This window comes from Sinocyclocheilus anshuiensis, unplaced genomic scaffold (genome assembly GCF_001515605.1).
Source record: "Sinocyclocheilus anshuiensis isolate Anshui unplaced genomic scaffold, SAMN03320099.WGS_v1.1 scaffold407, whole genome shotgun sequence".
In the NCBI taxonomy this organism is placed as follows: domain Eukaryota; kingdom Metazoa; phylum Chordata; class Actinopteri; order Cypriniformes; family Cyprinidae; genus Sinocyclocheilus; species Sinocyclocheilus anshuiensis.
The window spans coordinates 1,097,979-1,109,370 of NW_015552593.1; the positions used below are offsets into that span (position 1 = coordinate 1,097,979).

At 37.5% G+C, this 11,392-nt stretch overlaps 1 protein-coding gene across 1 annotated transcript in view; it reads left to right on the top strand.

Annotated features, from left to right (window-relative positions):
* Positions 1 to 9,471, top strand: part of LOC107665557 (uncharacterized) — a 15,928-nt gene extending 6,457 nt beyond the window's left edge. The window contains exons 3-15 of the mRNA XM_016456479.1: positions 1,259 to 1,366; positions 2,590 to 2,781; positions 2,893 to 3,018; positions 4,367 to 4,415; positions 4,918 to 5,008; positions 5,100 to 5,241; positions 5,345 to 5,449; positions 6,016 to 6,094; positions 6,696 to 6,729; positions 6,865 to 6,951; positions 7,050 to 7,152; positions 7,233 to 7,336; positions 7,491 to 9,471. Of these exons, the coding sequence (XP_016311965.1) occupies positions 1,259 to 1,366; positions 2,590 to 2,781; positions 2,893 to 3,018; positions 4,367 to 4,415; positions 4,918 to 5,008; positions 5,100 to 5,241; positions 5,345 to 5,449; positions 6,016 to 6,094; positions 6,696 to 6,729; positions 6,865 to 6,951; positions 7,050 to 7,152; positions 7,233 to 7,336; positions 7,491 to 7,617 (1,347 nt within the window). The 3' untranslated portion in view covers positions 7,618 to 9,471. The remainder of the gene's footprint in view (positions 1 to 1,258; positions 1,367 to 2,589; positions 2,782 to 2,892; positions 3,019 to 4,366; positions 4,416 to 4,917; positions 5,009 to 5,099; positions 5,242 to 5,344; positions 5,450 to 6,015; positions 6,095 to 6,695; positions 6,730 to 6,864; positions 6,952 to 7,049; positions 7,153 to 7,232; positions 7,337 to 7,490) is intronic.
* The last annotated feature ends 1,921 nt before the right edge of the window (positions 9,472 to 11,392 follow it).

An 11,392-nucleotide genomic window follows, 5' to 3' on the forward strand; every position in this document is an offset into this window, starting at 1 on the left:
GACAGTCGTCCGCGAGGGGCTGTCGCGCTATTTTGTGTTTGTTTATTTTATTAAAGTTTGTTTAAATGTCCGCCGGTTCCCGCCTTCCCGAACTACGTTACAACCGGTATTTGGTATGAACCGGTATACTGCCCAGCACTAGTTTACGTTCCACCGGAAGCGCACGTGAGCTCAGCTTTACACAAACTCGCTGATCAGATCACAGACACAGAACAACAACACCCGGATTCTGTTATTATCATTCTCTGGGACTTTAATAAAACAAATCTCTCACGTGAACTGCCAAAATACAGACAGCATGTTACATGTCCCACCAGAGACGGTAATATATTGGATGAGCGGGATTTACAAGCCTGCTTCAAATGCACTGATTGGAGTGTTTTTGAAACTGCTGCCAACGATCTGGACGAGCTCACAGAATCTGTAACATCCTATATCAGTTTCTGTGAAGACGTGCATTCCTACCAGGACCTATCTAACATACAACAATGACAAACCATGGTTAACTGCAAAACTCAGACAGCTCCGTCAGGCCAAAGAAGATGCTTACAGGAAGGGGGACAATGTCTTGTATAAACAGGACAAATACACACTGGAAAAGGAGATCAGAGTGGCAAAGAAGAATTATTCTGGAAAGCTAAGGAAACAGTTCTCTTCCAGTGACCCTACATCAAGTGTGGAAAGGTTTTAAAGACATCACCAACTACAAGACACCATCCCCCAGCACTGTGGAGAATCAACAACTAGCAGACGATCTGAATGAGTTTTATTTCAGGTTTGAAAAAAACACCATTAACACCTCCAGCAACCCCCCTCTCCCCCACTCCTGCACTTCAGATCAGTGAAGATGATGTGCGCCAGGTCTTCAGAAAGAACAAGAGAAGAAAGGCACCAGGCCTAGACGGTGTCACACCAGCCTGTCTGAAAGCCTGTGCTGACCAGCTGGCCCCCATCTTCTCACAGATCACTGGAGCTGTGCAAAGTTCCTTCCTGCTTCAAATGCTCCACCATCATCCCTGTCCAAAAGAAACCCCAAAATTACAGGACCTGTGGCTCTAACGTCTGTGGCCACGAAGTCATTTGAGAGGCTGACGTTGGCTTATCTGAAGAACATCACTGGACCTTCACTGGACCCCCTGTAGTTTGCTTACCGAGCAAATAGGTATGTGGATGATGCAGTCAACATGGGACTGCAATACATCCTGCAGCATCTAGACAGACCAGGGACTTATGTGAGGATGCTGTTTGTGGATTTCAGCTCGGCTTTCAACACTATCATCCCAAACCTCCTCCTGTCCAAATTAACTCAGCTCTTCGTGCCCACCTCAGTCTGTCAGTGGATCAACAGCTTCCTGACAGACAGCTAGTAAAGCTGGGAAAATTCTCATCCAGCCCCTGTACAATCAGCGCTGGAGCTCCTCAGGGTTTTGTCCTCTCCCCACTGCCCTTCTCCCTGTACACCAATGACTGTACATCTAAAAACCCCTCTGTCAAACTCCTAAAGTTTACAGATGACACCACTCTTAGCAGTCTCATTCAGGACGGTGATGAGTCTGCTTACAGACAGGAGGTAAAAGAGCTGGCTGTCTGGTGCAGTCTTAACAACCTGGAGCTCAACACGCTCAAAACAGTGGAGATGATCATGGACTTCCGTAGGAACCCCCCTGCTCTCCCTCCACTCACCATCATGGACAGCACTGTAACAACAGTGGAGGCATTCAGATTCCAGGGCAACATCATCTCTCAGGACCTGAAGTGGGACATTCACATTGAGTCCATTTTTAAAAAGGCCCAGCAGAGGTTGTACTTCCTTCGCCAGCTGAGGAAGTTCAACCTGCCACAGGAGCTGCTGAAACAGTTCTACTCTGCCATCATTGAATCCTTCCTCTGCACTTCAATAACTGTCTGGTTTAGCTCAGCTACCAAATCTGACCTCAGAAGACTACGTTGGATAGTCCGGACTGCTGAGCGAATCACTGGTACAACCCTCCCCACTCTCCAAGAACTGTACTTATCCAGAGTGAGCAAAAGGGCTGCCAAAATCACTCTGGACCCCTCACATCCAGCACACTCACTCTTTGAACTGTTGCCGTCTGGTCGACGCTACAGAGCACTGAGCACCAGAACAGCCAGGCACAGGAACAGTTTCTTCCCTCAGGCAATCCATCTCATGAACACTTGACAATAAAACGTGGAACACACAACACTATCACACATTTATTTATTTAACACACATACTTACTTAGATTTCAAATTTGCACATAACATACGTGTACATACAAAATTGTCTATTTTGTATGTTGTGTTTTTGCTATTTTGTACATTGTCTGTTTTGTATATTTTTACATTATTCTTTTTATTATCTGTGTCTTGTCACTGTCATTCTATTGCACTGTGGAGCTTATGTCACTAAAAGAAATTCCTAGTATGTGTAAACATACCTGGCAATAAATCTCATTCTGATTCTGGTTCAATACTATTTTTTTTTTTTAAATACATTGATCTTTCCATGAAAAAAGCCATCAATTCTGGTATTGCAATAAAAACAAACAAACAATTATTATTAAAATGTGATATTTTTTCTTTCAGGGGGAGGAGAATGCTGGAGCTGATTCTGAACTTGACGAGTCTGAGGAGTCTGAGTCAGAGGAGTTGGAATGTATTGGCCTTTCAAAGGTGGAAGAGAAGCCAGTTGCTCCTCAAAGTAAAAGTCCTTATGGACCTCCGCTAGCGTCAGGGAACAAAAGCAACCGGCAGCCGGCGGCCCGTTCTAGTGAGGAGGTATGGAAACGGAACCAACCATACTGTTCCCACTGATGGACATCCAGAGTTTGCTATTTGAATGTTAAATTGTTTCAGTTGCTTACTTTCACACACTTTCTTCATTTTAAGGACCCAGGCTGGGATGTGAACAGTGCTTTTGTTGCCAATGCTGTCAGTCACATTCGACCCAAAGCTAAAAGCAAAGGTGCTCACAAGTCGAAAGAGAACAAGGAAAATGAGAGCAGGACAGGAGAAGTGAGTTTTTGTAATTGTGTATTTAGTGTCCTGTTTTTTTGTTGCCATCTGTGGGCTGCCCGTACTCTTGTGTTGTAAAGGTGGAGCCTGTAAATGCTGAACCAGGGCGTTGGGAATCTTGGGTATTAACATAGTTCATAAATCTATAGGTGTTGTCACTTTGGGCTTATATGACAGATTTTTTTAGCTGGTAATACTGCCACTGTCCTGACAGATTGCATGTTTCCTGGTACTATAGATTTTGTTTTTACCTAGCAAGCCCAAGTGTGTTGTGCTTTTATAACATGTTGAGCTTAAAATAGTATAAAAATGTGTAATGAGACAAAACTCCTACATAGCAGTCTTTTTTTGTGAAATATTGCTTTAATTACTGCTATAAATCTTTATTTTTCTTTGTTTTTTTTGTAGTTATTTTTAGTGTACACTACCATTCCAAAATTTAGCTAGTACATTTTTTAATTAATATCATCATGGTGAAATATTGCTTTAATTACTGCTATAAATCTTTATTTTTCTTTGTTTTTTTTGTAGTTATTTTTAGTGTACACTAGCATTCCAAAATTTAGCTAGTACATTTTTTAATTAATATCATCATGGATGCATTATATTGATGCATCAAAACTGACAGTAAAGACATTTATAATATTACAAATGACAAAAGATCTCTATTTCCTAAAATTGTTACTTCCACAAAAATATTAAGCTGCACAATTGTTTTCAACATTGTTAATTATACAAAATGTTTCTTGAGCAGCAAATCATCATATTAGAATGATTTCTGAAGGCTCATGTGACACTATGGCTAGCTTTGCATCACAGAAATAAATACAATTTTTACACAATAGAAAACAATTGTTTAAATCAAATAAATGCAGCCTTGGTGAACATAAGAAACTTCTTTCAAAAACGGTGTACTATGGTAGTGTACTGATTTGGGATGTGCTAATTTATAATGTTGCATACAGTGAATAGATTAAAGAAATGAAAAGAAGTGCCTTATTAGTAGATTTGTAAAATTTCTTTCCAACACATTTATAGTAAAAATTTGAGTTTGTGTGTCTTTTTTTCCAGCTTTAAAAATAGTAATGTAAAAGTAATGTATTTCAATGAAAAGTATACACAGAAATATAATTTGAGATTAATAGTAATAGAACTGAGATGCAGACAGTGCTTTCGGAGAATCATATCACATCCTTCCTGAACTATTCAATCATCATTCAGAGTAGTAGTTACATATTTTGAAGTTTTTTTTTTTCATGCAGCTTTAAATGTGTTTTGCTTTTGATATTATGTTGAAAATAACCCGTAATATTGCTTTAATATAAATTTTTTATTTTTTTTTAAACAGGTCATAGGTTTATCAGATGCTAAAACTAAAAGAAGTGCCTTACTAGTAGGTGTGTAAAAATCTCTTTCCTTCTGACACTTTTTTTTTGTTTTTTGTTTTTTTGTGTAGTTTACCCTAAAAATGGTCATTATAATGTTATGTTGTTCCAACCTTCTATTTCTGCCTTCCATGGAGCATAAAAGGTAAAACTGGAAGGGAAAATAATCCGAACGCTCTTTGGAAAACAAATTAAATCTCAATGGCTTCAGAAGACTGATGAATTACTTTTATGATACTTTTTGGAACTTGACAGCCACATTCACTTTCATTATTTAAAAAGAATATTCCAGAATGTTCTTCAAAAAGAAATAGGTTTGGAAAGACATGACCTCACTTTTAGGTGAACTGTTCTTTCACAATATTTCAAATGCTTCACAGTAAATCACATGCTTAAGTTTCACACAGTTACTGAGCAAGAGTATCACTGTCTACATTTTTTGCTGTTATTCTTTACTCATACATTCCTCCAAATCCATCTCTTCCATATGAGTCTTTCTTTCTCTTCACTCCAGAAAAAGGGATTCGATTTGTTCAGGAGGGTCAGTACACACAAGCTGTTAGTCTGTTTACAGAGGCCATCAAATGTGACCCGAAAGACTACAGGTGATGCATTGATATGCATGAAATCATATCCACATATACTGTCTTTGTTTTTTTGTTGTTTTATTAACTCGCTTTGATTTTTGGATAACAGGTTTTTTGGAAATCGCTCCTACTGCTACTGTTGTCTGGAGCAGTATCCTCTGGCCCTCGCAGATGCTGAGAAGTCCATTCAAATGGCTCCTGATTGGCCCAAAGGCTATTACCGCAGGGGGAGTGCACTTATGGGGCTTAAGGTATGACCTATTGGCGTATTTATTGTTTTTTCTTCCTGTATATGGAGGGAATCTCTATTTAGCTGTGTATCAATGAATTTGTATGTGGGTTTGTTTGTAATAGAGGTACAGTGAAGCTGAGAAAGCCATGGAACAGGTGCTAAAACTGGACCAAGATTGCGAAGAAGCGGTCAATGACCTCTTGTACTGTAAAGTGCAACAACTTTTGGTAAGGACAGGACTTCTCATTGTAGTTCAGTTAGTAGAGCATAAAGAACAAAGGTTGTGGGTTCTAGTACCAGAGAACAAAGAACATACTCATAAAATTTGTACATTCAAATATCCAAAGTTTCTTCGTACAAAGCCTCTACAATGACATGTCAATGTCATGAGAAAGCAAAAAACCCAAGATAATTATACACAAATCATTTACTTTTTTTGTTCCAAATCTTTGTTGTTTTTCTTCTCAGTGAAAGACCAATGGAAAAAATGACATTTCAACAATTGAGTCCATATGACTCACCCATATTTTTGGAGCTACATAACTTTGGTTGGAATAAAAGCAGCTCAGGCATGCTAAGCATCTCCTTTTTTGTTCCACAGAAGAAAGTCAAACAAGTTTCGAATAACAATAGGATGAGTAAATAATTTCACGTTTGAGTGAAGTATTTCAGTTTAGAATGGGGTCAGCTTTAAAAACACTTATTTGGAAGCAAAAGTATTGCAATCCATTGAAAAGTATACACAGAAATATAATTTGAGGCCTGCAATGAATTACGGTGTTCTCTTTGTTAGGATCTTGGCTATGATGAGGAACAGAGTATTCAATTGCTGGACAAATACAACACGGTGCAGGCTGTTGTTGCAGCCAAGGGTAAGAGCTCTTTTTCATTTTGCCTAATTTTTTTATTGAACCACATGAGGGTGCTATTGCTACACTGATTTTGACCAGAATCAGTACTCAAGTTATTTTGTAACACACAAAACAGTAAACACAGAAATAATATTTTTTGATAGTTTTCTGTTTTAATATATATTATAAAATGTAACTTATTCCTGTGATGCAAAGCTGAATTTTCAGCATCATTACTCCAGTTTTCAGTGTCGCATGATCTTTCAGAAATGATTCTAATATGCTGATTTGGTGTTCAACAAACATTCATTATTATTATCTTGATTATATGTCATAATATATGAGTTAATTAAATGTACTTTATCTAATTGATTTTCTCTTTTTCTTTTAAACCTGATAAATCTGGCATTAGTGCAAAATAAGTTTCATTTTGTGAAACTTGAGAACAACCAAAATTTTAAAAAGAGCTGTTTTGATAAATTCTATATTAATGCACTGATGTTGCTCTGCCAACATAAACTACTAAAGCTTTCTTCATTGTACATATTAACACGCTTTTGATAATTCGCACACTCAATTAATTTCTCATGGCTAATTTGTAATACAAAAGTATTTTTTACAGCTTCAAATCAGGACTGTGCTCTCCTCCAACCAGGGTAAGCAATCATATAACGGATTTCAGTTTAAATCTGTGCATTTGTTTATTTGTTTTATTTTTGAAACGTTGTTCTCTCCCTTTAATTCTGTATCTATATTTCCCTCTCTGTCATTTTCTCACTCTCCTTCACAAGAACCCACAGGGAACCTTGCAGTTCCCTGTGGGTGGGCAATGTGACCACAGAACTGACAGAGAAACATTTGCGGGACCTGTTCAAAATGTGAGATCTGATGCCACATTGGCTTTTTACAATATTTGAATCATTTTCTAAAATGATTTCCAATGATTTTTCTTTTCATTTTTGATGATGTTCGCCAGTTATGGAGAAATTGACAGCATTCGGGTTCTGCACGAACGTTTCTGTGCGTTTGTTAACTTTAAGAATGCCAACATGGCCTCCCGTGCAATGGAGAAACTCAATGTGAGTGAAACCCTAATGATCTTCCAATATACGTATTTTTATATTTGTATGTGAAACCCTTGTAAAAACTCTCTTCTCAGGGACATTTTATTGAGAATACCCGACTAGTGGTTCGATATCCAGATCGACGGATTCAGAGAGTCCTTCCAACACCTGCCATTCAACAACCTGCAGGGGCTTCTGGGTAATTCAGACTCTCTGCTGTTAATGAGAAAAGTAATGGTGCCCGCTTTTTATGTTTTTATAACGGCTATTATTGTCTTCCTTAAAAAACTATGTTCAAGCAAATGTTCTTTGAAAGAAGTGCAAAAGTCCAAACAAATTTGTCGTTCTTCCAGGCCAAGACGCAGAGGTCCTGTCAACGGAGATGAGTGTTACTTCTGGAGGACCACCGGCTGTCATTTTGGAGATAGGTGTCGCTATAAGCACATTCCCGATCATCGAGGCAAAGACTGGCAACCTTGAGTCAACGCTAGCCTCTCTTTTTCTCTCCCCTAAGAACTCTGGGAGATGACTGCATGACTGTTGGGACTGTAATCTTCACTTTGATTATCTGTAGGTCAGGACCAATATTGTGGATCAGAATCTTCTGACGGCTCTCTTGAGTGCTTCACTGTCAGACTCTGAACCTCACGGGGTTTCAAAGCAGACGGGACTCTGGGAAAAGTGTCTCTTTTGAGGTGAGGTTTGGGTGGTGCAGAGTGCCGCATCGCATCGCCGTCTGCTGAGGTCTACACAGCCTCTCATATCGTATGCTCTCTTCTCTCTTCCTGTGCCAACTCCACCAACCCAAAGAAGAGCCGTAGATCTGGTCTGACATTTGAGTTAATTCCAAGAGAATGACTTTGATTCTGTATTTGAGGATGGGAGAAACATACCAAAGAATAATACTATGCCATATGTGGATTTTACGTTGAGAGAGAAAAAGGCTTTCAGGGAAAATGAACTTTATTAGTTTTACTTGTGTGTTTTGATTTGTTTCCACCACCTCAAACACACTCCAGCTCTTCATTCATCCATATTTCTAAGTGGACTTTTCCCGCTAATTCTCTCAAAAGGCCCCAAATTTAAGACATTTGAGGGCATGTCAGTATTGCAAAGGGTTAGAGCAATTATTTGAATCTTTCAAAGAAATTACGTCTCTTGATAAATAATTTTCAATTCTCCTTTTTGATTTTTCTTGCAGTCTTGCACTTTACCATATCAGATGATCTGTGGGTTGTTCCTCAAGCGAAAAACATGGTCTTCACCTTTAAGAAAGATGAGTAGATGTTTGATCAGAATCGTGTTGCTAAAGGTATTGATGATCTGTGGTCATCGGTGGTATTTTTTTTCATGGTATTTTCCAATCGGCATGTCGTTGCCATTTAGATATTATTTACATTTATTTATAAATATGAACATGGAATAATGATTTCACGTAATGCGATCACAAAGGTAGTTTTTGGTCATGGATCATGTCCTGCTGCTCCACGAAATGCAGAAAATCTTATGCAAGAGCTCTGAGACGCAGGAAACTCTAGCTTTGGCACTTTTCATACCATCAGCGCAAAGTTGATCGGGTGGTTTTCATCATTTCCTCTTTTATTTAAAGTTCTTGCTCTGGGTCCTAGTGGATGAGAAGGAAGTTGGCTGTTTGAGATAGTTCGTCATGTCTTCCACCTCATCATCTTGTAGAACAGCATGCACATTTTTAAAGTTATTATTGGTATGATAATGATTTCATCAAGCAATATTCTTGTTTCAATGCATTTGAAAACCCTCATAACCTCGTTGTGCTGTTCTGACACACTTATCCAAAGAAACACTAATGTTTACCTAGTGTACCACAGACAAACACATTGCTATTTTTGTACGATACACTATTTACGACATGTCAGTTAATGACTTTTCCTCAGTTTTTAGATATGACTGCATGGGTTTTTATGCAGGCTGTAGTCACACTAGTGCTTTTAGTTTAGTTGGGCTTCTTTTGACTCTATGTGACAGTCCAGAGTGCCTTCAAAATATTTGCTTTCCTATCAGATGAGTTATTTTAGCATCCCCCATGAACAACGGGAAAGTGACTTTTTCTTTAGGCTGCGAATGGAATAATACCGAAGAGTAATGTGTGTCCAGAGAAATGTCAATTTTGTTGGTTTGGGACTGAGGAATACACTTGTGGTTCTCATCATTTTTTTTAACGCCTGTATGTTCAAATAAATTATTTTTAGAATTGTTTTTTTGTTGAGAAGTATAAAAACAGCAACAATTTCTCACTGTTGTGCTGCTCAAAGAGCCCTTTATAGAGTTCAGTCATGCATTAAAGGATATTTATCACTCAAATGGAGGATTTTCTGTCTCTTTTTGCCTTTTTTTCTCCACTTTCTCTGTATCTGTTTTATTTTTTTTTTGTGGCCTTTCCCACTTTTATGTAACTTTTTTTTGTTGTTGTCACTATTCACTATATGATAGTGATACAAAATAGTTTGTAGTGGAATACTAGCTTACTGTCTAGTTGTCTTGAAAATGCAGTTATTTAGCATTGGACTTTTGACATTCTGATGCAAAAATAAATGCCCTTAAAATATACACTACCATTCAAAAGTTTGGGGTCCGTAAGATTTTATTTATTTTTTTTAAATTAAGACTTTTATTTAGCAAGTGTGCATTAAGTTGATCCAAAGTGACAGTAAAGACATTTATAAAGTTACAAAGGTTTCTATAAAAAAAAAAAATGCTGTTTTGAATTTAATAGAAGAATCCTGTATCCTGTTTTCAACATTAATGATAAGAAATTTTTCTTGAGCAGCAAATCAGCGTATTAGAATGATATCCGAAGGATCATGTGACACTGAAGACTGTAGTAATGATGCTGAAAATTCACAGGATTAAATTACTTTTTAAAATATATTCAAATAGAAAACAATTATTTTAAATTGTAATAATGTTTCACATCATTATTTTTTTACTGTATTTTTGATCAAATAAATGCAGCCTTGATGAGTACTTACAAAAACATTTTAAGAAATCTTACTGACCCGGACATTTTGAATGGCAGTATATATTACTAATTATTGGTTCATGTTAGCTGATGCATTAGGTGATTTTAACAAGTGAGACTTTTTTGTAAAATGTTACTGATACTCTTACCATTTTTACATTATCATGTAGGTCATAGTATAATTGCAGGCAGATTCCATTTCCATTTTCCTTTCAATAAACTCTAAATTCAAGTGTATATATCAACTGACATTAGAGGGAGTTCTTGCACAGGATTCACAGTAAACTCTTAAGTATGCTTTTATAAAAGAAACTTGTTAACAGCATAAAACAAACTTAATATAATGTTATTGAATATTACTGTTTCTGTAATTCATACAAATATCTAGTATGTCTTGAGAGCATCAGGATATAGACCTCCAAAATAATCCTCCTCTTTCATCAGCAGCGCTTGAAAGTGACTTGTGGTTAGTGCGATCACAGGCATCCCATATGAAGAGCACATGGCATAACGAGTATGAGAGTCTGCTGTATCTAAATGCATGCCTCCGCTATATCAGGGAAAAATGACTTAAGCGACCTACAGCACTTTTGATCACCAGCCTGCTATTGTGGCCTGGAGCCAGTGGTTTGTGGCCTGTATGTATTGTTTAGGGAAAGTCTATTGATAACACAGCTGTTCATAAGAGGCCTTTGAGACTAAAGTAAGACCTTTCCAGTAAAAGTGTGCTTCTTACATTGAATTGGCATTTGACATCTTACTGAACATTATGTATAAAGTATTTAAAGGAATAGTTCACCCAAAAATGATCATTTGCTGAAATGTTCTCACCCTCAGGCCACGCAAAAAATAGATGTTTTATCACTGTAACAGATTTGGAGACATGTAGCATTACATCACTTGCTCAGTAATGGATCCTCTGCAGTGAATGGGTGCCGTCAGAATGAGAGTCCAAACAGCTGATAAAAACATCACAATAATCCACAAGTAATCTACACAGCTCCAGCCCATCAATTAACATCTAGTGAAGTTAAAAGCTGTGTGTTTGCAAGAAACAAATCCACTTTTTGTGATGTTTTTAACTTCAGACAGTTGTTTTGGCTAAAAATATGTGCTCTGTCCATAAACATGTTCTTGGATTTTGCTGTGAGGAGACAACAGGGGATGGACAAGGAGGAATTAACTCTTTAAAGGAACACTCCACTTTTTTTGAAAATCGGCTCATTTTCCAACTCCCCTAGAGTTAAACAGTTGAGT